At 44.4% G+C, this 25,770-nt stretch overlaps 3 protein-coding genes across 6 annotated transcripts in view; all 3 read left to right on the top strand.

Annotated features, from left to right (window-relative positions):
* Positions 1 to 160: 160 nt before the first annotated feature.
* Positions 161 to 12,116, top strand: LOC307209764 (protein-L-isoaspartate(D-aspartate) O-methyltransferase-like). 4 transcript variants are annotated; one of them, XM_079965135.1, is made up of 9 exons: positions 161 to 341; positions 2,409 to 2,550; positions 4,899 to 5,003; positions 6,046 to 6,077; positions 6,932 to 7,036; positions 7,726 to 7,846; positions 9,256 to 9,341; positions 9,824 to 9,993; positions 11,602 to 12,116. In XM_079965135.1, exons 2-9 carry the CDS (start codon positions 2,439 to 2,441, stop codon positions 11,612 to 11,614), a joined length of 744 nt encoding a protein of 247 aa, XP_079821261.1. In that variant the 5' UTR covers positions 161 to 341; positions 2,409 to 2,438; the 3' UTR covers positions 11,615 to 12,116. The 4 variants fall into 4 exon arrangements, with proteins under 4 accessions (XP_079821261.1, XP_079821259.1, XP_079821260.1 ...); XM_079965133.1 differs by lacking the exon at positions 161 to 341 and adding an exon at positions 386 to 794; XM_079965134.1 differs by lacking the exon at positions 161 to 341 and adding an exon at positions 386 to 779.
* A 1,498-nt stretch (positions 12,117 to 13,614) lies between these two features.
* RPUSD2 (RNA pseudouridine synthase domain containing 2) lies at positions 13,615 to 19,453 on the top strand. Its single transcript, XM_079964844.1, has 3 exons — positions 13,615 to 14,162; positions 15,372 to 15,668; positions 16,419 to 19,453. Exons 1-3 carry the CDS (start codon positions 13,644 to 13,646, stop codon positions 17,166 to 17,168), a joined length of 1,566 nt encoding a protein of 521 aa, XP_079820970.1. The 5' UTR covers positions 13,615 to 13,643; the 3' UTR covers positions 17,169 to 19,453.
* Positions 19,454 to 21,746: 2,293 nt separating this feature from the next.
* KNL1 (kinetochore scaffold 1) overlaps positions 21,747 to 25,770 on the top strand; it is a 31,905-nt gene continuing 27,881 nt past the window's right edge. Inside the window, exons 1-2 of the mRNA XM_079970561.1 lie at positions 21,747 to 22,396; positions 25,510 to 25,561. Of these exons, the coding sequence (XP_079826687.1) occupies positions 25,527 to 25,561 (35 nt within the window). The 5' untranslated portion in view covers positions 21,747 to 22,396; positions 25,510 to 25,526. The remainder of the gene's footprint in view (positions 22,397 to 25,509; positions 25,562 to 25,770) is intronic.

Here is a 25,770-nt window from a genome sequence, read left to right on the forward strand (position 1 = left end):
AACCAGAAAGTCCTGTCAGCTTTATCGCTACGTCATTGGCAATTTTGCACGGACATGTGCCCCACCCCTCAGGCCCCTGAGCATGGAAGTGCCTAAGCAGAACCGGAAGTGAGGATATCTTCATTTTATACGATCTCTTTAGGAACCGTCGCGCGCGACATCTTAAAGCCGGGCGGAAGTTACTGATCGGCGGCTTCTCTCTCCCGCTTACGCAACAGCGTAAACAACAGCAGGCCTCAATTCCCCCAGTTGCTCTCAAATGCCGTAATAAGCAGCTGCTGAAAGAGGAGGAGCTAGGAGGGCGAGAATGCGAGTGCGGAGGACTTAGTGCGGCTGCGCAGGTGAGTCCGCCTTTTTGTGGGAGGGGTGGGATCCTGGGGACGGGGTCCTGGGTCTTGGTTCTCTCTGGGAAGCGGGAGGGCTGCTCGAGACTGAGCTGCCTTTGGGGGGACAGCAGTCTGCTCTCTCTTCTCCTGGCGCTTGGGAGGGAGGCGTCAGAGGGGATCCTCAGAAAACCCTCAGAAGAGGAGTTGGAGCCCAGCCCAGCCCACCTCCTCTTACCACTAAGGAGCCTTGCATATACAAGGCTCTTCCCCACCTTCCCCGTCATAAGACACCAAGAGGGGAGGGGGTTGACTCTTGAGTTGAAGTGCCTCTTTCTATGCTCATCTTTTAGTGGGGCGGACCTTTCCTTTTCTTACGATTTATCAAATTCGTATACTGCCCTTCATCCAATGCCTTGTTTTTGCTTTGAGACACATGCTTTGAGGAACAAATATGTATGTATGTCGATGGTAACAACACTGGTACCATTAAAGGCTAGCCCATTTATTATGGCATCGGGTTTTGTGGGCAGTAGTCCATTTCCCTCATATACATGAAGTGTTGTCCTAAGTTACAGGTAGATATTTATGTGGGTGGAAATTGCAATCTGTGGTCAGAAGGAAATGCAATGCAAAAAAACAAAAAACGCCAAGTGAGATAATTGTTATTTATGTTATTTGTGTGACCACTCACAAGTAAGTTAGCAACCCATACAAATGGGTTGGTAATGCACGTAATATTTTATACATGTAGTATTTTAAAAATCCATTTTCCCATTTGTTCTACAAGTTGGTGTGCTGTAAGTCAGTGATACAGCTTTGCAGACAATTACAGTCACAGCCCAGTCTCTACAAAAAAGAATAGATAAGCACTATTGCAAATTATTTCACTTGTTAGCTTAACCTGCCCACTCCCCTTTACTGGCCCTCCCTGCCCACACCTACAGCCTTGGCCGTGTGAGGCGGCTGCCTTGGACAACACATTTTGAGTCCCATTAATAGGCAGCAAAGTGTCTGTTGTTCTATTTTATAATTTTATTTTATAATGTTACAATTATTATTGTAGTCTTGCTGCCAGGAAGGAGGTGTCTGTAGGGTTTTCTGCCTCATGTGCCAAAATAGCTTTGATTGCCATTGGCTGCAACACACCCTGATTGTAGCGAGGAGGACATGCCGTGCACTGCTATGTGCCGCTTGGCCACAGACAGTAAAATATCTTGGCCAACTCCTTACGTTTATCAATGTCCTTAAGGTAAAGGTAAAGGTACCCCTGCCCGTACGGGCCAGTCTTGACAGACTCTGGGGTTGGTGCGCCCATCTCACTCAAGAGGCCGGGGGCCAGCGCTGTCCGGAGACACTTCCGGGTCACGTGGCCAGCGTGACAAAGCTGCATCTGGCGAGCCAGCGCAGCACACGGAAACGCCGTTTACCTTCCCGCTGGTAAGCGGTCCCTATTTATCTACTTGCACCCGGGGGTGCTTTCGAACTGCTAGGTTGGCAGGCGCTGGGACCGAGCAGCGGGAGCGCACCCCACCGCAGGGATTCGAACCGCCGACCTTCCGATCGGCAAGCCCTAGGCGCTGAGGCTTTTACCCACAGCGCCACCCTTGTCCCCTTATCAATGTCCTTAGTTTGTATTTATTTTTGTCACTGTGATAACAAAATTTATTTATTTATTAATACATTTGCATTCCACCTTTCTTTCCAAGGAGCTCAAGGTGGTGTAGACCCTTCTTTATCTACATACTCAGTGAGTTTCATAACACAGTGGGGATTTTAACCTGACTTTCCCTGAACCTAGTCCAATGCTCTAATATCTCTCTTCTAACTTCTTGGACTGGTGGTTTTTTTTTTTGGTTTTTTTAAACTTATCAGCAGTACTTTTATTGACATCAAACAGTCTGTTAGTATTTGACTTAGATGGCAAATGTGTTCTCCAGATTTCCCTGTATTGCATCTGTGCATCTGTTCTTAATCTTGGCGGCTCCTGCGTGTGGAGGATTTGGTTTCTATGAGGTGTTACATGATCTTGCTCTAAATATAAAAAAACTTTCTCTCTTTGGTTCATTGTGACTGGCTGGTCAGGCTTGGGAATCCCCTGCACATTTTTATGGGATGAGCTGTACGCTGCCTTTTGCTACCTTGCTCATGGGACTCCTGCTGACAAGAACCATGGCCTGGACCTCGACTGGAAAGACACATGCGGAACTGATCAACAATCTTTACAGTAAGTACAATACAGAGCAAACAGAACCAAGGACCAGCAGCAGCCTGATGTTCAGGGCTCACCTCTAAAACAGCTGATGAAATGTTTGGATACTGTCCAAAATCCTCACTTATTTTTAGCATTGTTGACTTGACACCTATTTCATGGAGTGGATGTCAGTGTGAAAACCTGTTTTAAAATTCTACCTGCATATGAGCTTTAAGATTCTGGGCTCGTGTCTGTCTGCTCTGCCAATGTATTCAGCTATACAAGCAGCCACAAATGATGCAATAGAGAAATCCATCCTAAGCATCTAATTTAAGAAAGGTTATTCAGAGCATGCAGAGGCTCAGCTCCCCTACAGCTGAGGCAGGTAGCCATTTCTTCTAATGAGTTTCTTTGGGAATGCAATAATCCATAATTGTCATCCTCCTCAGGCTGCCTGTTTTAGATGGGAGCTTACTCAGACAGTACAGAAACCAGGAGAGTCAATCTGCCAGTGGCTATGATGGCCATAAAAAAGCAAAACAATTAACTGGGAACCTTTCTGTATTTGTCCATCCAACGATTGTTTATTTTTTAAAAAAGAAAATGAGTATATTTTGCAAGTTACAGCCCTGCCATTGCACCTGTTTTTCCTTGGGCTCACCCAGGGCACAGCTGCAATGTTAGGCCAATTGTGTGGATCTTTTCTGTGGAATGGATGATAATGTGTAAATGACATCCTAAGAGAGCACAGCATAATCTGTCCAGTTCTAGAGGTGAAATCTTAAGTCAAGTTCATTTCCCCAGTCACACTTTCCCAAGCTGTTTTATTGAACGTCAAACCCAGCTTAAAGCACTGTCTCTGAGAACAGATCTCTTTGTGTTTGGTATTTTTCGGTAAAGCCCTCATATGAAACAGGACTGGTCAGGGTTTATTTTTACACAAAGCTATTGAGAGCAATTGCTTTTTCTCTTATTTTACATGAAGTGTAGCCAGAGACCTGAATGTGAGCCTGTACCCAAATTGTCTAGATGAGCTGATTTCTATTTTGTGGCTCATGGGAACAGAGGGACTAATTATAATCGGGGCCAAGGACGAGCAGAACCTCCCCTGCATCCAAATCCCAGCTTGCTATTGCTGCTTAGGATGGAAGGTAGGGAGGGTGGTCCATTGGTGCTGTGCCAGTTCCTTGGGCCCCTTGGGGAATTTGTGGGCTCTGGGTCTGAAACCTCTGTTGCCTTACTCCTATAATGCCCTTTTTTGGGGGGGGGGGCGTTTCTACTGGCTGCCTCTGGCAGGAGACCCACTGGCAGTAGTGTCCCACTATCTCGGGTGGAGCTTGGGCTTGTTATGTAATGGAGCCACACCGCAAGCAAAGACGTGATGCATCCTAAACTGCCCACCTCTTAACACCAGAGGGTTAGGATTGCAAACCTGTACCAGCTTTTCACAGGCAGTAGCAGGGTGGTCTGCATATGTGGACTTATTTGCATGAACTGGAGCTGAGCAATGTGGCTGGGTTTCAGCATCAAAGGTTTATTTGCTGAATTTGGAGTCTAGAACAATAACCCCCTTTCCCTCTCCCTGGTGTGTTGCATGCATGTGTATGGATAGATAGTGGATACAATGAGAGCCTGTGTGGTGTGGTGGTTAGAGTGTTGGACTAGGACCTGGGAGTAAAGGTAAAGGTAAAGGGACCCCTGACCATTAGGTCCAGTCGTGACCGACTCTGGGTTTGCGGCGCTCATCTCACTTTATTGGCTGAGGGAGCTGGCGTACAGCTTCCGGGTCATATGGCCAGCATGACTAAGCCGCTTCTGGCGAACCAGAGCAGCGCATGGAAACGCCGTTTACCTTCCCGCCGGAGCAGTTCCTATTTATCTACTTGCACTTTGACGTGCTTTTGAACTGCTAGGTTGGCAGGAGCTGGGACTGAACAACAGGAGCTCACCCTGTCACAGGGATTCGAACTGCTGACCTTCTGATCGGCAAGTCCTAGGCTCTGTGGTTTAACCCACAGCGCCACCTGCGTCCCTTGGACCTGGGAGACCAGGGTTCAAATCCCCACTTGGCCATGAAGCTCACTGGGTGACCTTAGGCTAGTCACTGTCTCAGCCTAACCTACCTCACAGTGCTGTTGTGGGGATTAAATGAGGAGAGGGAGACCCATTTATGCCACCTTGAGCTCCTTGGAGAAAAAAGTGGGATAGAAATGCAATAAATAAATATTAAATAAAAAAAAGCAGTGTAAATGTATGCCTGTCTTTGGACCACAGTGCAGTAAAATTCAGTATCAAACAACATAAAAGTGATACTAAATATAAATAGTAATAAAAAGTATGCTGCTGTCAGCCTTATTATCCTCTCTCGTGTTTTTCTGTAGAAAATGGTGTGATTAAGTCTCAGCAAGTCCTTAAAGTGTTGTTGGCAACAGACAGATCCCACTATATCAAGTATTTTCCATATATGGACTCTCCTCAGTCAATTGGTAAGAAATGTTGCTGCAGATTGCAATGTCAGTTAAAGGAAATACTGTATATTTTAGAGACCGTATTGTCCATAGCATTGTCTTTTGGGAACTCTCCAAATCCTAGAATCTAAAGTTGGGAGGGATCTCAGAAGTCATCTAGCCCAGCTTCTGCTTAGATATCTCCAGCTCACCACCTCCCAAGGCAGAACTGTTCTACCCTTGAGCCATTAAGAAGCTTTCCTAACCCTTTCCCAGCATCTGCTTCCCTGCCACTTCCACTTGCTGATTCTAGTCCTGTTCTCTGGAGCAAATCCCTGTGAACAAATCTACTCCTTCTACATGACGGCCCTTCAGATATCTGAAGGTGGCTGTCAGGTCTCCACTTAATCTTCTCTAGGCTAAACGTACTCGGCTCTTTCAAGCATTCTTCATAGGGCATAGTTTCCAGATCTCTTAATGATCCTGGTCACCCTGCTCTGGACACCCCCCTAGTTTCTCAATGTCTTCCTTAAAATGTGGCATCCAGGACAGGACTCTACCTCAGATGCAGCCTGGCCAGTCTAGAAAGCAAGTGAAACCATTATTTCTTCTCATCAGGACACTATGGCTACTGTTCAGGCATTGGCTTTTTAGCAGCTGCATCACACTACTAACTCATTCAGCTTGTGCCAAGCCAGGTCTCCTCCACTCTATCCTTGCACCTTTATTTTTGTGTTTTGCACCTAAATGCAGGACTTTGCCTTTATCTCTGTCAAATTCCATCGTGTTAGTTTCAGCCCAGCGTTCTAGCAGCCCAAGATCATTTGAAGTCTTAATTCTGTAAGACTGAGTGTTGTCCTTTGTTTATGGGCTGCAAAAGTAAGCTCTGAAAACTAGCAAAGTGGACAAAATATTCTACAGATAGTATGTCAAGCTGAAAGCTGGAAATCCTTAGGTCTTTGAGTTGTCTAGGAAAACCGAAAGGGCGGATTTGTGGTGAGAAACGTACAAATCGCTAGAAAATGCTCCAATTGTTGTAGTTATAACATGAAAAGCAAACTTATCCACAGCTTTCTTTCAGGGTACAAGGCAACCATCAGTGCTCCTCACATGGTAAGACATACTTTTACATCCAATAATATACAGTATTTGCATTGATAGCATTCAGTGGTTGAGGAAGCACAAAGGCCATGAACCATCGCAGCTGCCTTATGCAGAGTCAATTCATTGGTTCATTTGGCCAAGTGCTGCTTTCTCTGGCTAGCAATGGTGCTGGTTTTAGGCAATCTTCTGTGGTCCTGTTGCCTGAGATCCCCTGAATTGGTGACGATGGCGAATTCTTTCTGCTAGGCATTGGCTGAACAATCCTGTGTGCTGGAAATGCGTGTAAACAAGCCCACCGGTTTTGGGGTGGTCCCAAACCCCTCAGAGCTTAGGACAGCTGTTCCTTGCTTCATTCAGGAATACAGGTTGCACTCGCTGCTGGCTGGCTATCAGGTCAGAAATGTCCTGCTCATCATGGGGCAGAAGTAGGTATCTTGGCCTACCGCTTGACATCACCTCCTTTATCCTGTCTCAAGAGACAGCATCTGCCTTCTTCAGTCTCAGGCCCTTCCCCTCCCTTTCCATGACTGCTACTGAGGCTTTGAAGCCACCAGGAGGAGCTGGAAAACTTGCAGGCCCTCTCAGTCTCACCCCACCCCTTGCATATCATCGAGGATCCTTGGGAGCAGGCAGTCTAGTCGTTTCTTCTCCACACCTTGTGTGTGCTTCTATTGCAAACTTTAACATGCCTTGGAGAAATTCCTCAGCTGAAATATCTGTGGGCGTCAACTTAACAGAAGCAACCTCAAAATCTTTAGTAAGACTGTGTATCTTAACCATCCTGCTTCTTGTTGCCTTTTGGCAAGGGGATCATGAAAGATGCCGGTGTGGGAAGAGTGAAATATAGTTGCTTTCTCCCACAGCATGCTCATGCCCTTGAGTTACTGAAGGACCAGCTAGTGGAAGGAGCAAAGGCGCTGGATGTCGGATCAGGAAGTGGATACCTCACAGCTTGCTTTGCAAGGATGGTAAGCAGAATGGAAATTGAGAGGAAATCCTTTTTTTTCTGTTTGGCTAAAAACATCTACTTGTAAAGCTTACCTTCTTAAAGAACAGATGATCTTATGCATATGTTTGGTGTTGCTTCTCTGTAGAGCAGGATTTGACTGCTGAAAATGATTGAATTTGGATAAATTGCAAGGGGTCTGCTAAAGTGAATTTTAGTTTTAACACAATTTTAACAAAAGCAACAAGAAACGCCTCTCTACATATAGAATTCTGAAACTATTCCTCCACTGTCCTGCCAAGTAAATTGCCTAGCACTGGGGGGGGGGGGGGATAGAATGAGGCTGCAGTCCTATACACAGCTACTTGGGAGTATGTCTCATTAATTCAACATGACTTACGGTAGTTCTGAGCAGGCATGCATAGAATTGTACTATAAGATTTTCCTCCATTGGAATTGGCCAATTAGTATATTTAATGATCATGTGGAACACGGGACAGGTAAAATTGTAGGAATAACTGCAAAGGGACTGTTCATTTTCAAGGTAACTAGTCATTGGAACTATCCCTTCTGTCATTCTAAAACTGGATGGAGAAATAATTGGATAAAAATTATCAGGCATTGCAAAAAAGGGAACCTCTCTGCTCTTCTCAGATAATTTTGTTTGTAGTAGTAACACAGATTTGAAGCACATGTGGTATCTCTTGACAGGTGGGTCCCACAGGGAAGGCAGTGGGAATCGAACACATTGAACAGCTGGTTCATGAGTCCATCAAAAACCTCAGAGAAGATGATCCCTCTTTGTTGAGTTCTGGCCGAGTGAAACTTCTAGGTGAGCATCGGTATCCTTTGCAAATTTGATGCTTTTGAATTATGGTGCTGGAGGAGGCTCTTGAGAGTCCCATGGACTGCAAGAAGAACAAACTTATCCATTCTTAAAGAAATCAGCCCTGAGTGCTCACTGGAAGGACAGATCCTGAAGCTGAGGCTCCAATACTTTGGCCACCTCATGAGAAGAGAAGACTCCCTGGAAAAGACCCTGATGCTGGGAAAGATGGAGGGCACAAGGAGAAGAGGTCGACAGAGGACGAGATGGTTGGATAGTGTTCTCGAAGCTACCAGCATGAGTTTGATCAAACTGCAGGAGGCAGTGGAAGACAGAAGTGCCTGGGGTGCTCTGTTCCATGGGGTCACGAAGAGTCGGAAACGACTAAACGACTAAACAACAACAACAACAAAGCTAGAACCCCTTCACACTTGTGAAAACTTTACTTAGCAGGAACAGTTTCAGCCTAGCAATAACCCTAAGATTTGTTTCATGAAAATAAATGAACAAGCTACTGCAGAGGATTGCACATTTAGAGCTAGTTTTCCGAGCCTGCAGTCTTAAGCACACTTACATGGGAATAAGCACTATTGAGCGCAATTCTTACTTCCAAATAACCACACACAGGATTGCAATGTAGAAGTATATTTTTGTAATGCAGTCTTCCCAGCCTGAAGCCCTCCAGACTACAACTCCCATTGGTCCCGGTCACACGACCATTGGTCAGGGATAACGAGGATTATGGTCTGAAACATCTGGAGAGCAACAGGTTGGGGGAAGCGAGAGTAATGATTTCTGAGCATCTAAAAAGTAATGGTAAAGGACCCCTGGATGGTTAAGTCCAGTCAAAGGCTACTATGGGGTTGCGGTGCAGGAGCCAGTATTTGTCCATAGCTAGCTTTTCCGGGTCATGTGGTCAGCATGACTAAACCACTTCTGGCACAATGGGAAATCGTGACGGGTGCCAGAGTGCATGGAAATGCCATTTACCTTCTTGCCTTAGTGGGTACCTATTTATCTACTTGCACTGGTGTGCTTTTGAACTGCTAGGTTGGCAGAAGCTGGGACAGAGCAATGGGACCTCACCAACGTCACATGGATTCGAACCACCAACCTTCTGATTGGCAAGCCCAAGAGGCTCAGTGGTTTAGACCACAGCGCCACCCACGTCTCTTCAGCTCTGCTTTCCCAATTCCACCTAACCTTGGTAATATCAAAGAGCACAGTTCTCTTTTTTAGGTCTCTCACTAGGGTTATTATACTTCATTTTGATACCCCCAGTGCCAACATAATCTGCATACAAGTCTTCCTTGCACGCAGATGCCAAGTGAAAGGAAAGGCAAAGGAGAAGTGTATAGGAGAAGCTGCCATCTGAACAAGAACCTTCACTGCACATTCTCTTTCTCTCTCCACAGTTGGGGATGGCAGAAAGGGGTACCCTGAAGAAGCCCCTTACGATGCCATCCATGTTGGAGCAGCTGCACCCACAGTGCCAAAGGAGGTAAGAGAGAAAGTTGCCTGTCTCTTTCCTCTCGGCTCTGGCTTGGAACCTTTTTGAAGCAGTTAATTTACTAAGTCTAGAAGACAGTTGTGAAAAAAGTGTAACAATATGTTTCAGCTGTTATCATAAGGAAAGAGAACTAAAATTGAATAGAACAGAGACAATGTTTTACGTTCTGAAATCTCTGATGGCCTGGAGATTTGACCATGTTTCTATTGACATGAGGTGTAGGAAAAATGGTTCACTCTTGGCATTTCTCAGCAGGCAAAACATCACACAGAGAGTGTTTAGGTATAAGTGAGTAGCAAATGTGTTGCCATTTTTAATTTTTATTTTGGAAATGGCCGCTTTTCATGGACTACTTCAAGAGCCAGAGAACAGTGTTCAGTTTGTCTTTCTTCCCTTTTGTCTGTACGTGGAAACTGAATTTCTCCATTTTGTTTCTGTTTTGCCTTATTGCTCTTATTGATTCTTACTACTAGTTGCTGAATGAGCTGAAACCTGGAGGACGACTAATTCTGCCCGTAGGGCCAGAGGGTGGAAACCAGGTTTTGATGCAGTATGACAAAACCAAAGACGGGCAGATTGTGGAAAAGCAGCTGATGGGTGTGATATATGTCCCTCTGACAGACAAAGAGAAACAGTGGCCTCGGTAAATTATTAATAAGCTCCTACCCTCTTGTGTTCCAAGGCATTGCTGGATAAAAGCTCACTTTCCCCACAGTTACAGCACTACTAAAAAGAGAATCCCCACAGTTATAACACTACTAAAAAGAGAATCCCTATCACAGGGTGTGTTTTATTAGGCAAAGATATTAATATGCTGTGAGCAACTTCGTAGTGAAACCATTTTTAAAAAACTGTGTATTCTCTTAAAACAGAGAGTAAATGTCTTGGGAAACATACAGGGAGTGGGAACCTTTGTCCCATGGACCAAATGTGGCCTGGCCTGGGTCCGTTTGTCCCTTAAGTCCATTTTTTCCAGATCACACCCACCGGTTAAACCAAAAAGTTTCCCCACCCCAATATAGAGGTAACTTAATGTTCTTTTTAAGGCTATGTAACGCTGTGATAATAGGCACTTTTGCAAGAAAGCCCAATTGAACAAAGCTAAGCTTATTTTTCAGTAGGTTTGTAGGCTTCTCACAGGCATTCGATTGTGAGAACATGATTCCAGACTAGATGGGCCACTGACCTGATTCAGCAGGCTCTTTTTATGTGGATTTGTTTGTTTATTTATTTATTGCATTTACCACCCAACCTTTTCTTCAAGGAGCTCAAGGTGGTCTTTAATTTAATCTCCATAGCAACCCTGTGAGGCAGGTTAGACTGAGCGTTTAAAAAATAATATTCAACTGCAGTCAGACATAATGGCCAATAGTGGTTTAATTAAAGCAGGATGTAAACGTCAATGAAGTGGGGAGGACGGGACACTGAACAATGGCAAGCCAAGAGCTGAGTTTCCAAACCAGGTTATTATAGCTAAACTGATATTGGGCAAGAGAAAGCCAGTGTTTCCGTTAGCCCTTGTTCACGGGGAAAATATAAGACCAAGTAGTGATTGTACTGTGCCTCATGATACATGGGATAAGGAAAACTCTATTGCCTCTTGTAAACACAGATGAATAGGTAGAGTCTATGTTAAAAAAATCAGTCAGAATGTATATTTAAAAGGCCCACAAACATCAATTTTGAAGGTCAAAACCTTGAAACAGGTCCATAATATTTGGCCCAAGAAGATCCAGCATCTGCTAGGGGCATTTAATGATGCTATTGGCATGATCCTTCCCTGTGTGGATGCTTTGCTTGCATGCAGAGACAACACCCACAAATGGCTATTTATTCCTGCTTCTATATGTAAAAAAATGTTTTTATATCTGAAGTTTAGAAAATCTACATTGCCCTTTCCCAATATTCATGTCACTTCCCAACATTAAGGTCTTATTTTTCTAAATGAAGAGTAAAACTCCTGAATCAAATGAATTGCAGAGCCATCATTTTCCTGGAGTGATCAAATCATCATAGATATTTGCATGTTAACCTAATGGCATTTCCCTTTTTACCTGTGATTTCATTAACTGCTTATATTATGGTCTCTACCACTTAGCTGTATATATTAACTTTGAGAAAACTCAAGGCAAGGAATACCATTTCACTTTGGGCAATATTTTCATCTCTCCAGCTAAGTGCGAACACTTGATTTTTGCGAAAATATATTATGTATGTTTATATTAATTGTCAATTGTCTCTTTTTCTTTAGGGGTGAACTTTAAAGATCTTAAATCACTTTTAAAGGATCTTTGGAAAACCTGTGAACTGTGTTTGGAAAGAATAGGCATTCTTATGCTGTGCAGATAAATGCATAGGGCTCTGCTTCTTAAATGGACTTCTTTAATACTATTAAAGATAACAACTCTTGTAATGTGAGGGAAGCTAGGATCAGTCCTTCCACTAGGCTAACAGATTCATTTTCTGTTAACTCCAAGAACTCTTGGAATTGGAAGGCAAAGCAGAGTGATAGGTTCAAGACTGATAACTAGCATCAGTCCAGCTATTTCATAGGATACAAAAAAAATCCTGCATGCCAAAGCAAAAGAAAAAGTTAAGGTGGGTGTTTGTGCACAATATGCCTTTTTATTATGCAAGGAAGCAATGCTTATGTGGCCGCCTGCTGTTGGGAGAATAATTTAATTGGTCTTCTACTTCTGAAAAAGGACATAACTGAAAATAGCCCACAATTGTAACATCTCAATCTAATAAACTCATGAACTTGGATCTTGCTTTTCTTCTTTGTTTTTTCTATTACACTCATAATACAATTTGTCCTGCTGGATGAGGACTCTCCTCAAGCATCTGTTTTCATCAGTAGCCACCCATCTGTTTAAAATCTCACATGTAAGTCAGAATACCTGTTTGTTCTTACCTTTTGGTATTTGAAGGTGTACTGTCTCTACTCATGGAGGGAATACTGCTACCCACCAAGCTAATACCGTCGCCCTGCAGCTTGTACATATTGTCATCTGTAAGATTGGATCTTCTTGCTATTTAATACTGGATAGCAGTGGGCAGCGTTTCAGCATCTTGTGCTGTGCCAGAAATGTATGACTCAATACAGAAGGGGGTGTGTGTATTTCTTCTTTTTCTTTGGCAATCACTCATAGCCCAGTAAGATTGTCTTCCGTGAACACGGTCTTAACAGTGAGTCCATAAATGACTTTGGAGACCAATTCTGGATCCACAAGTCCTTCCACAGTGTTGGACATAGGTTTCCAAGCGGGAGTTGATCACAGTGAGAGTTTGCCAAGCATGCCTTCCTCTTAGCATGTTTCTCCCTTTCATCCTGAGTTCAAGTGTCTTCAAAGTCCATGACACCTTTGATAAAGGCTGTTCTCCAACTGGAGCACTCGCAGGCAAGTGTTTCCCAGTTGTCAGTGTTTATACTACATCTTCTTAGCTTTGCCTTGAGAGAGTCTTTAAACCTCTCTTGTTGACTACCAGCATTACGCTTTCCATTTTTAAGTTTGCAATCAAGTAGTTGCTTTGGAGGATAATCAGGCATCTGCACAACATGACCAGTCCAATGAAGTTGATGTGTAAAAATCATTGCTTCGACACTGGTGATCTTTGCTTCCTTCCAGTACACTGGCATTAGTTCGCCAGTCTTCCCACGTGATGTGTAAAAAAAATTGTAGTCCCCGATGATTCTGATGGCGTTTATAAGTGGTCCATGTTTCACAAGCATACAATAAAGTTGGTAGTACAATAGCTTTGCAAACCAGCATTTTGGTTTCCCTGCGAATGTCCTGGTGTGGATGTGCAAAATAAAATGGAGCATAAAATTGTATGGAAGTATAGATCTGAAATTGTTGTTTATGGTGAACACTTTTTTATTCCCTAAATTTCTATTTTTAACTTTTCTTTCCTCTTTTATTCTCTTTTCCCCCCTTCTTCTTCTTTTTGAATATTGCTTTACAGATGTATAAATAATTATGTTCATGTGTACATGTATGAAATTTGTTTATTTCTTTTCTTATTTGATATTCTTTTTTTATTTTGTATTTAATAAAATTTAATTTAAAAAAATGGAGCTAGCTGGCTATAATGTCCGCGTAAGCTTATCGGAGCCGTTTCCCCTGAAGGGCTTGCTTTACATACAAGCGAACTTCTGGCAGACTGAGCAGTCGCTCGTCAGGTCTGTCTTGTCGCGCGACTTATGCGTCACTGGGAGCGAGCTCGATTGGTTTAAGTGACGACGCGTCACCGGCCAGCGCCGAGGAGCCGTGTCGCCGCGACGCGCGGATCATGCGGCTGACTGTGCTGCGCTCGGAGCTGTGCTGGCGGTCGCTCTTAGCTGAGCCGGGCGCCCGGCGCTGGTTGGCAGCCGCCGCGGCCTCGCTCTTGCCCAGCAGAAGCATGGAGGAGAGCCAGGCGGGCGGCGAGCAGGGGAGCTCCCCTCCGCCCGTGAAGAGGCTCCGGCTGTGGACCGGGAAGGGGAAGGCGAAAGGGAAGCGGGCCGGGCCGGCCGAGGAAGGCGAGCAGCGCTACGTGCCGCCTCCCAAGAAGCGCAACCCCGGCGTCAGCTTCGGCCAGAGCCACTTCGCCGAGACCAGCTACTACTTCGAGGGCGGCCTCCGCAAAGTGCGGCCCTACTACTTCGACTTCCAGACCTACTGCAAGGGCCGCTGGGTGGGCGAGAGCCTCCTGCACGTCTTCGGCACCGAGTTCCGCGCCCAGCCCCTCCAGTACTACCGCGCCGCGGCCCAAGCGGGCCGCCTCCGGCTCAACGAGCAGCCCGTGCGGGACCTGGGCGTCATCCTCAAGGTGAGGCCGGGACGGAGGGAGGATGTGGCGCCGGGCGATTCGGGGAAGCGACGGCGCGACCCTCCTGCTTGGCAGTTTGCAGGCGTGGAGATGGCATGTTCGTATGCTCCCAAAACAGGCGATGAGGAAGTGGGGAACCACCCACAGGAAAGTAGTATAGGTGGATCAGTTACCTTGCTTTCTGTTTTGGAGTTGACATGCACACCTAAGTGGTAATAATAATTTTATTATTTATATCCTGCCCACCTGGCTGGGTTTCTCCATCCAGGAACAGTTTTGCCTCCTTGCCTGTCGAACAAGTTGCAGAAACCTACATACATGGTTGATGCCCGGAGGGAGGGGAGTTATAAATAGTATGGTCAGGAGGAAATGGCATGCAAGTAGACAGTGAAAATTTTTCTGTTTAAAGTGATGAAAACATATCTGTGAATTGTCACTGTTAATAAGCTAATTACCACTCTCTGTACTTACCTGCTTATCATTTCCATCTGATCTCACTATATTCAATTCTCTCCCCCCACCCTCAAACACACACACTTCAAAGTCATGAATATATTTGCCTGCAAGTCTGGACCATCATTTCCTGCATCTGACAAAGTGGACTGTAGTCTACATGCAAAAGTTTATACCATAATGAATGTGTTAGTCTGTAAGGTGCCCTAAGACTCTTCATTATTTTTGCTAATATTCTTACTATTTCATGGGAGCATGTCATTATGTACATTAATGGCAGAAAGCATTTTTGTTTTAGTTTGTAAAGATGTAAATTAGAATTCACTTTGCTCCCTGTTGTTGTTGTTGGAACAAGACGTCATAGAAATTGACATAATATGAAGGCCTTTACCTGACATAGGATAATGTATTTTCGATACAAGAAAATATTTTCAATGTTTTAGTTAGGATGCAAGCCTAACCATCTCTACTAAGAAGTAAATCATAGTGGCCTATTCCCAGGAAGTGAGGCTAGGATTGCAGTCTTAGCTAAGTGCTAGAGTTTTATATATAAATTACACTGCTATATATAATGTTACCCACCTTGCGCATCCTTGGGGGATATATAACCAATAGATAATAATATTCCCTTTTATTATTTTTCCCATTTTTATTTATTTTTTAGTAAATGGAGCTAATAACCATAATTCTTCACAAACAGGCTATTCTAGGAAGTTTCCTGCTCCTGCTAACGTACAGTAATTGTTTTGCTTTCAGAATAATGACTTCATCCGGAACACCGTACACCGCCATGAACCTCCAGTCACAGCACAGGCTATTGAGTTCCTGGAAGAAAATGATGAGGTTGTGGTTGTAGACAAACCTTCATCCTTGCCTGTCCATCCATGTGGCAGATTTCGGCACAACACTGTCATTTTTATTTTGGGTAAAGAGCACAACCTGAAGGAGTTGCACACTATTCATCGGTTGGATCGCCTGACGTCAGGCGTCCTCATGTTCGCAAAGTCTGCAGAAGTGTCCAAGAGGATCGATGAGCAAGTGCGACAGCGACAGGTGAAGCCCCGAAGGTTTTTGTTCACATTTATAACCCACCCTTCCTCCAAATAACTCAGGGAGACATACAAAGGTGGAGTTATACTCTCCTGTTGTCCTCACAGCAACCCTGTAAAGTAGGCTAGAGTGACACCCATGCAGCGTTTGAAATTCTCCAGGCGCATTTTGCACCTGGCTATTGGCCACTTGCAACCAAATGAAGATGCCCGGGTGCCAGGATGGCACCTGATGTCTCTCCTCCATCTGGAGGTGCATGCCTGGGGATCCTTGGATTTTGACTGTTTTCACACACTAGCAACACATCCTGTAGAATTCTATCTGTTATATTTTATCAGCACAATCAGAATGAATTTCAGGAACCCAAAAGTTATATGACTTTCAAGCCATCTGGCCTCAAAATGACAACTAGGCATTTTATTTGGCAACTGTAGCCCTGGTTTAAGGAGTCATTTGGCACCTAGCTTATATATTTGAGTTTCTAACACTGGCTTCATGGTAGAAGCAGGGATTCAGACAGGCCCAACACTCCAACCACTATGACACATTATTGTTATCTATAGAAAAATTCACAGTGAAATGAAGGGATTTGGTGGACATTACCCTTGCATAAAGCACTCGGATAGGCATAGGTACTGGTTCAGACCCTTGCCAGATACCATGCAGTGGTCTTTGTGGGGCTTCTGCATTCTATAACTTAAACAGATTCTTATTTTTGTTTCCTTCACCCCACTTCCCCATACCCCGCAATAGCTGGAGAAGGAGTATGTGTGCCGTGTACTTGGAGAATTCCCAGAAAATGAGGTGACGTGTGAAGAACCCATCCTGGTTGTCTCTTACAAAGTTGGGGTGTGTCGAGTGGATCCCAAGGGTAAAGTCTGTAAAACGGTCTTCCGGAGGCTCAGCTACAATGGCAAGACTAGTGTGGTGAAGTGTTTTCCTTACACTGGCCGCACCCATCAGATCCGTGTCCATCTCCAGTTTTTGGGACACCCTATTGTTAATGACCCCATCTACAACACCGATGCCTGGGGTCCCAAAAAGGGTAAAGGTGGCCATATTAATAAGACGGATGATGAGCTGCTTCGGGCTTTGGTGGAGGAGCATCTTTCAAAACAGAGCTTGGGTATCCTGGACGTTGCTGAGGAAGATTTGAAACCCATTGTAGGAGACAGAGTGCAGGAGGCTGTGTTGGACACCGCTGTAAATGTCAGTTCTGGCACTCGTGAGGAATCTGCAGGTGGAGAAAAGAGCAGGATATCGGCATGTTCTCGGAATTCTGTTCCTCAGGCAGAGCTGCACAAGACGGAAAGTGGAGAAACTTGCTCAAATGAGTCCTGGGACGAAAAGGACCCTCTCTGTGGAGAATGCAAGATAGTGAGGCCGGACCCATCACCCAAAGATCTAGTGATGTATCTCCATGCTTTGCGCTACAAGGGAGCAGAATTTGAATATTGCTCTAAGATGCCAGCCTGGGCACATGATGACTGGGAAGAGACCTGAGACTTTTAAAATACTCTGTAAAGACTGTGTGTTAGTGTGTGTGAGAAAGAAATGGAAACTTGCATTCACATTTTACATATTTAGATGCACACTGAATTGGTCAGTTCATATGTAATAATCCTGGTTTAGTAGATGATTTATTAAGCTGGGAACAAGGGTCAGACCTGCATGCTCCCTGTTCCCTTGTGGTTTCTTTAAACCAGTTTCCCATTACATCTGAAGTAGGAAACTGTGGGTTTACTACCCAGGACCTGAAATCATGGTTAGTAAACCAACCTTGAACATGTTTTCTGCTTCAGCTATAACAGGCAACTGTAAGAAACCATGCTGAAAGTGCCAAACAGTATTGGAAGAGGAGAGAACAGTCCCACTTAAAAAAGAAAAGAAAAAGCTGTGTCCATGTTGATCCATTTTGTCCTAAGTATACGGGGGGTGGAATGTGTGAAGATGCTTTTAAATAGGCTTCCTTTTTAAGATCTCTTCTCTGTGGCCAGTGACTTCATTGCTAATCCTGGTTCCTTTTCTATGAATGGGCCAATGGGTTTGAATGAGAGTACACTGCAGTGCTTGAAGCAACTGCCTTTATATCAAGAGGTGGTTAATGACTAGACACTGGGCCAAATATGACCCATAGTATATTCAGTCCATGGCTGCCTCTGCCACATTTCCATGTTCTCCTTGCCCAGCACAGAAGCCAAACAGGTTGTCTAAGGAGGAATAGCTCAGAGTGTCTATCTCTCTGTGTGTAGTCAGTTGGGCCGTGTAGTGCTTAAGTTTGCATCAGCAACTAGCACTTCAGCTTTCTTGCAGACACAGCTGCACCTTATAATTGCTGAAACCTTATCAAGCATCTTTAGGTCTGTGAAAAGTTGCAGAGAGAGTGCTTTGAAGCAGCAGCTTGGTTTTGGGTTTCTAAATGGGTGCAGGTGAGGGGTGTGTGAATGGGGTGAATTGAGCAACAGTAGCCCCTGGCATACAGCTCTGTAAATGTTGCCCCTGATGGAATGCATCCTTCTGCAGAAAAAAAAAGGTTCAGCTCTGTTTTATAAGAAGGAATGTGATGACAGAGCCTTTCAGATGGTTGCAACTACTAATCAAATGTACATCTGTGTAGGGTTGAAGCAGGGTGTTTATATGAGAACAGTTTATTATATTCTTGTCTACGAAACTTTTGAGCCTTCTTCCCCTTGGGCTTGAGAGACAATGGAAATGTCTTCATTGCGTGGGAGGTGGGAATGCTTTGCCTTGTCTAGGACCAAGTGTTCCCCTCCCTCTCTGAGAATAGAGGGCTTTTACTCGCATTTTCCTAAACACTGTCTGGTTCTTGCTCATGAACTGCAGTCATGATTATCTACCTAAGACAGTAGTACTATATTTTAATATCTAGTGGCCCTATTTTAAGTTTTCGGAGCAACCAATATGACAAAAATAAAGGAGGCTCCTATCTAGGTGGCTTCCTTCCTATACAAAGCTTAATTGTAGAGATTACAAGAAAATACTTTTACTATTGAACTGCATGTATACAGTCTCAGCTTCCAGTGCACTCACAACTCTGACCACCCATCCCCTTCCCTTTGGTGATCCTGTCATCAGTTTTTCTAGCTCTGCTGGGTTGAGCAGGAGTTTTGCACCTGCTATGGTACACCTCTAAGGTCCAGGTATCAGCCCTGTTACCATACTGCGGGGTCTGGAATGTGAAACACTATAAATAGTAAAGATGTTATAATTTGGAGTTCACTGGGAGTGCTTAAAAAAAAAAAAAGTTTAAAATTGCTATTACTGCAGAGCAACTCATTTAAATATTGACGAGCCCAACCCTGTACTTAAGGCAGCCACTATATATTGTAATAAGCCACATTTTATTTGCCCATGGTAGGCTTTAAAATTGATTTATTCAAGCATGCAGTGGACTTGCACCATTGAGGTAAGTACAGATTGTAAGGTCTGGCTGTCACAGTTTGGCAGTTTTTTTCACGATGCATGTTTCTATACTCCATGCTCAGTTTTACTGTGGCTGGCTTCCATTCAGCTAATCTGTTCCTTAATGGTTCTGTGTTAACCATTCCAATAAATTACCGTAACTGTACAAGGAGGCTCATTAAACAGTTACAAAGATAGTTAACCTGAGGAACAGAATTGCCTTGAGGGAGCCCTTTGCCACCTACTTCATTGCTTGAAAAAATCTCTGTAATGAATAGAGCTCATTCTGGTCTCTTCAAAGCATTCATCTGTGGTTATAAAATCAGGAGGAAGTGAACCATTTCTAATAAAATACACACATTAAACTTCTCTTTGTAATTTTTGGGACAAGGTCAGTATGCTTGAAAGTGCCTGCATTATAGCCTCTGCCTATGCTTGTTGAATTTGGATTTTCTCACCTGAAGAAACAGCACTGTCCAGAGGTGCCAACTTGAAAAAAGTATTTTGGGGGAGCAGGCAAGTCACATAATCACAAGATGCAGCACACACACCATTTGAATGGCAATGCCCATCAAGTTGGGGGTGGGACCCCTCAAATATTTATTTGGGGGACTGAAGAGACCTAGGAGTTGAGTCCTATGGTACTGTCAGAGGTCACATAGAGGCTATATTGTTAGGGAGGGTTTTTTTTATTTAAAACCTTTATTTTGCCTTAAAAAAAGAAAAGGCTCAGCGGGTAACAGAATTTAGCAATTTAATAGACCTGTTATTGCAGAAATATTCCAACACTTTTTAAAAAGCACTAGTTCACCCACACCAGCAATTTGGCAAATTAAAATAAATACAGTAAAACCACAGACTACAATGTGGAAATCTTAAAAGCAGGAAAGTTTAATTTCTGGAAGACCATTAACAAATGAGGTTGAATTGTGCCTGCCTTAGGAGGGAGTTCAAGGATCTTGACACAGTCCCCAAACCCTAGTTTAAGAGTGAAAGCAAACACAGTGATGTGAACATGAGGACAAACGCAGCTGAAGAAAAATGAACACAAATTTCTACAATAGGAAATCTTTCCTCAGCAGGAGGATTTGGCCCAAGGTGCTTAAGTATAGACTTCCTTCAGATTGTTTTATGTTTTATTGATTTAATATGCTGTACTGTAAACCGCTTTGAAATTTATCTTAAAAATATAAAGCGGTATTTTCAGGGGTTCAAGAGCAGAAGCACAGGGAAGAGGGGAGATGGAGAGCGAAGGGGAAGAATCTGAGGGCAGCGTAGGAGAAGATGACAGTGGCCCGAGAGATTCCATGAGCCTCTCCAGCGAATCGGAAGATTCACAGAAGGGGGCGCCGGTGGCCAGGGCAAGGAGGGTCCCAAGGGGGACACCCTAGAAGCAAGGGGCCAGCGGGGACTCCCAGAGCAGCAGTTGGAAATCAGGACCAGCTTCCCCACCAGAGCATAGTGGGGGGGGAGAGTCACAGGTATCGGGAGTAGCGTCTCCCCCAGCAGGGAGAGGAGAGGAGTCAGGGCTGACCACGCCTCCATCGGAGAGTCAGACAACGGAGGGGAGGTCAGATCCGGCCAGTATCCCGGAAGAGGGAAGCAGTGACAGAAGTAGTGGTATGTTGTTGTTTAGTCGTGTCCGACTCTTCGTGACCCCATGGACCAGAGAACGCCAGGCACTCCTGTCCTCCACTGCCCCCCGCAGCTTGGTCAGACTCATGCTGGTAACCTCGAAAACTATCCAACCATCTCGTCCTCTGTCGCCCCCTTCTCCTTGTGCCCTCCATCTTTCCCAACATCAGGGTCTTCTCCAGGGAGTCTTCTCTTCTCATGAGGTGGCCAAAGTACTGGAGCCTCAGCTTCACAATCTGTCCTTCCAGTGAGCACAAATTTAAAAAACAAATAAATGAAAATATTAAAATAAAAAGCAGCAGTTGCTATCTTTTTTCTACAAAGGGTAGTTAGCCTGTTGCAACATAAACAGCTAAGAGATTTGTGCCACCTAAATACTGAAGGCTGACTTATTCAACGCTGGTCATATGCAGCGCAGATCTATTGAAATCAGCTGGCAAATAATGTGGACCCTTAAGTTCAATATGGGAATAACATTGAATGTCACCTTGTCTCCTTTGGGGGGGGCGTGAGCTCTTTTAGGGGGCTAGAATGAAGTTCATTCAGCACAGTTGTCATCCTGACTTTTACGATTTCAGGGTAAAGCTTCTTAGGAAGAGAGAAAATTGCCTTCTTTCACATTCAGAAGTTCCGGGGAAAGCAGTGGCCATCCTCTCAAGCGCAGTACAATGATAATGATCATAATTGTATTACTATTGTTTCTCCCCCCCCCCCCCAATTTTTTAAAATTGATTTTCACAAAATTAAAAACACACTAACAAATAAACAGACAAACATAAATCATAACCTTATTAAAACTAATCATTTTAACATTGTTAAGTGACTTCCTCGTATCCCCCTAGTTGAATTTCAATGCATATATATCATTTAAACGGTTTTCCAAATGTATTACTATTGTTTCTATTGCACGGCGGCGGTGAAAGGGTTTTGCATTTCGCTTCTCAACTGAAGTTTCCCCACCACAAATAAAGAGTTTCATCAAGTAAACCTCATTAGTGGATGAATAAGTCGGGATTCAGATTCTCACCCCCGACACACTTGGCTTTGCATTACTGCGTGTCCAGCACATATTAAAGAATTTACCCGCTTAGTAAATAAAGATCAGAAGCCGCCACGCCGAATTGTTTTACGTTAAACAAAAAACTTCCGACGAGGATGGGATTCGAACCCACGCGTGCAGAGCACAATGGATTAGCAGTCCATCGCCTTAACCACTCGGCCACCTCGTCACAGAAACCTCCACTCTCTCCAAGCCTATAAGGAACTGTTCCAACCGCAAACCTTTGTCTCGCCACCCACCGGCTTAGACGAATATACCGTCGCCCCTCAGCAAACGCTACGCCGTGTGCGTTACAACGAATGTCCTGAAGAATGACAACAACTCTCCCGAGAAGCCACAGAACGTTTCGCGGGTTCCTGCCTACCCCTTTCTCGGCGGTGGCTCCGTAGGCCTCACCGCACGGAGGCTGCCATGTTGTACGGAACGAGGGCGCTGCCGCGCCGCCAATCCGAAACCGCCATTTAGGCCTTGAAGCGAGGTTGGCGGTTGGAGGCGCATGCGCGCGGTCTGGCGGTTATTTTGAATCCCGCGGAGCCTAGTCGGGCGCTGTGCCTTCAGTCGCGGGGAGGCCTCAGAGGAGACGGGTGCGTGGCTGGAGACCGGACCCGGGAAGGTGAGCGGGGAGCCAGGGCGTCGCGCCAGAAGCGTCGGCGTGAGGGGAAGGGAGCGAGGCTTAGTCCGGCAAGTGGGGCGGGGGGCGCTTCGCGGCCTCCCCAAATCTCCTTCCTCGCGTGGCTCTGGACTCGGCGCTGGCGGCCCTGAAGTGGCTCCGGCCGGGAGTGCTGCTCCCTCCCTCGCCCTCCTGCTCTCCACCCGCGCCGAGTTGCTTTAACCCTGGTTTCTTTTTCTTTTTAAAAATTATTTTTCACATTTTGAAATTTACAAACAACCAAAATAAAAAGAGAATTCCATAGATTCCGCTGAACTTTCTCTCCTCCCCTTTGTGTACGTTAATTTTTTTCCTCCTGTGTCTTCTCTATTAATCCAAATCTATTAAATCTCCACCACAACCGTTAAACTACAAGTCTCATTCCAATCCTACTAATATTTTTAATTGTTTGCAATGATTTTTAAGGTAAATTATATATTTTTCCCTATCTTTATTAAATTTTTTGGTCTTCCTGGTTTCTAATTCTTCCGGTCATTTTTGCTATTTCGGCATAATCCATCCGTTTAATCTGCCACTCTCCTCTCTGGCAGGGACTGTCTTCTTTCAGTCTCTGGGCTAACAACATCTGAGCAGCTTTCCCCTAATTTCTTTCCCGCCTTGACCCATTTCTAGCGCGCGACATTGACTTAAGCGGGGCTTACTTCCGAGTAAACCGTGCACTGCGGGGCAACCTGGAGTCAGCGCATTTCTGCTGCCGCCTTTGTTGGAAGTAAGGAAAAGGCAAGCGAGGTAGTATTTTATATAGCACTGCCAGAAGTTTCTGCCTCTGGCTTGCTAGATTTAGGCTGGAGCCCTGGAGGCCCACTTTCCTGGGAGTAAGCCCCCTTGCTTTTGAGTAGACGTTTATAGGAGTGTGCTGCTAAAGGCCCAGTTTAAAGAGTCATTTGTGATAATTGAATTACATCATGGTGGTGTTTCCCCCCCCCCCCTTGGAGATGTGCTTTGAAGAAGGAATACTTTCAAACTAACTCACCTGATCATGGGGGGCGGCGGCAGGAAAAACTAAATGACAGCAGAAACTGGAGGAGAAGTTTACTGGAAAGATGACAGCTGGCTTAAGATTTTATGTTGTGAACCATGGTATATACTACTACTACTACTAATTTTCCCCAGGGTTTCCTCAGCCACTCTGGGCGGCTTCCAACAAACTATTAAAAATACAATCAAACATTAAAAACTTCCCTAAACAGGGCTGCCTTCAGATGTCTTCTAAAAGTCAAATAGTTCATAGAATCATAGAGTTGGAAGAGACCACAAGGGCCATCGAGTCCAACCCCCTGCCAAGCAGGAAACACCATCAGAGCACTCCTGACATATGGCTGTCAAGCCTCTGCTTAAAGACCTCCAAAGAAGGAGACTCCACCACACTCCTTGGCAGCAAATTCCACTGTCGAACAGCTCTTACTGTCAGGAAGTTCTTCCTAATGTTTAGGTGGAATCTTCTTTCTTGTAGTTTGGATCCATTGCTCCGTGTCCGCTTCTCTGGAGCAGCAGAAAGCAACCTTTCTCCCTCTATGTGACATCCTTTTATATATTTGAACATGGCTATCATATCACCCTTTAACCTCCTCTTCTCCAGGCTAAACATGCCCAGCTCCCTTAGCCGTTCCTCATAAGGCATCGTTTCCAGGCCTTTGACCATTTTGGTTGCCCTCCTCTGGACACGTTCCAGTTTGTCAGTGTCCTTCTTGAACTGTGGTGCCCAGAACTGGACACAGTACTCCAGGTGAGGTCTGACCAGAGCAGAATACAGTGGCACTATTACTTCCCTTGATCTAGATGCTATACTCCTATTGATGCAGCCCAGAATTGCATTGGCTTTTTTAGCTGCCGCATCACACTGTTGGCTCATGTCAAGTTTGTGGTCAACCAAGACTCCTAGATCCTTTTCACATGTACTGCTCTCAAGCCAGGTGTCACCCATCTTGTATTTGTGCCTCTCATTTTTTTTTGCCCAAGTGCAATACTTTTTTTTGCCCAAGTGCAATACATTTCTCCCTGTTAAAATTCATCTTGTTTGTTTTGGCCCAGTTCTCTAATCTGTCAAGGTCGTTTTGAAGTGTGATCCTGTCCTCTGGGGTGTTAGCCACCCCTCCCAGTTTGGTGTCATCTGCAAATTTGATCAGGATGCCCTTGAGTCCATCATCCAAGTCGTTGATAAAGATGTTGAATAAGACCGGGCCCAAGACAGAACCCTGTGGCACCCCACTAGTCACTCTTCTCCAGGATGAAGAGGAACCATTGATGAGCACCCTTTGGGTTCGGTCAGTCAGCCAGTTACAAATCCACTGAGTGGTAGCATAGTCAAGACCGCATTTTACCAGCTTCTTTACAAGAATATCATGGGGCACCTTGTCAAATGCCTTGCTGAAATCAAGGTAGGCTACATCCACTGCGTTCCCTTTATCTACCAGGGTTGTAATTCTGTCAAAAAACGAGTTCAGGTTAGTCTGACATGACTTATTTTTCAGAAATCCATGCTGACTATTGGTGATCACATAGTTGTTTCTTTAAATACAAATTCAATAAATAAATAATAAAAAAGATTTGGGGGGGGGGAGCATTTCTGCGGTCCTGTGAAGTTAAGTGGGTGGCTACATGGGAAGTTATGGAATAGCTTCTCCAGAGAGGCTCGCCTGGCATCTTCTTTATGGTCTTCCCACCCATTGAAGACCATTTTATTCACTCACACTTATGAATTTGTGTTTTAAAACAAATCCTAGTCTTTCAGTATTTAAATGTGGTTATAACTAAACTATACACTTTTGCTCTTTCAGTATGATTTTTATTCTGGCCTGCAAATTGTGTTATTCTGTAGTAGAAGTAACATCTTATTGTTTTTATTGGGTTCTTTTTAAAAATTACTGCATTTTTTAGGTTTAATATTTTATAATGTGTGGTTTTGCTTTATAAGCTGTCTAGAGAGTTTTATTGATGGTAGCCAAATACTGTAGTGTACATCATTTTTCATTTAATTTTGTCTCAAAGAACACCTGTGGCAGCTTGTTGTACTGTGCTTTCACACAGTTTTAAGACTAATTTTGCACTTGTTGTAGGAAACCAGTCTTCCAAAATGGACAAGATTTATTCCGAAATTAATGATGAAAAGTAAGTTGTGCTTTCAGTGCATGCCTTTTCTATGATGACAATTTGTTGTTTTTTATTTGCTGATTGTTATGTCTCTATCAGCTGGTGGCCTGTGAGATTACAATGCATGTGCTTTGTATTTCAGTAATGACTGTTACTTTCATAAAAGTTCTGAAATTTTAAACCTGTATTTTACTTTTCAGAAAGTTTCTTGCTTTTCACTGGAAACA

Source organism: Podarcis cretensis (genome assembly GCF_951804945.1).
Source record: "Podarcis cretensis genome assembly, chromosome: 1".
Lineage (NCBI taxonomy): Eukaryota > Metazoa > Chordata > Lepidosauria > Squamata > Lacertidae > Podarcis > Podarcis cretensis.

Coding starts and splice junctions, on each gene's coding strand:
- LOC307209764 (XM_079965133.1), top strand. CDS start 735: ATGCCTTGTTTTTGCTTTGAGACACATGCTTTGAGGAACAAATATGTA. Junction 2,551..4,898: donor ACTGATCAACAATCTTTACA/GTAAGTACAATA, acceptor GTTTTTCTGTAG/AAAATGGTGTGATTAAGTCT. Junction 6,078..6,931: donor CCATCAGTGCTCCTCACATG/GTAAGACATACT, acceptor TTTCTCCCACAG/CATGCTCATGCCCTTGAGTT.
- RPUSD2 (XM_079964844.1), top strand. CDS start 13,644: ATGCGGCTGACTGTGCTGCGCTCGGAGCTGTGCTGGCGGTCGCTCTTA. Junction 14,163..15,371: donor ACCTGGGCGTCATCCTCAAG/GTGAGGCCGGGA, acceptor TTTTGCTTTCAG/AATAATGACTTCATCCGGAA. Junction 15,669..16,418: donor AGCAAGTGCGACAGCGACAG/GTGAAGCCCCGA, acceptor ACCCCGCAATAG/CTGGAGAAGGAGTATGTGTG.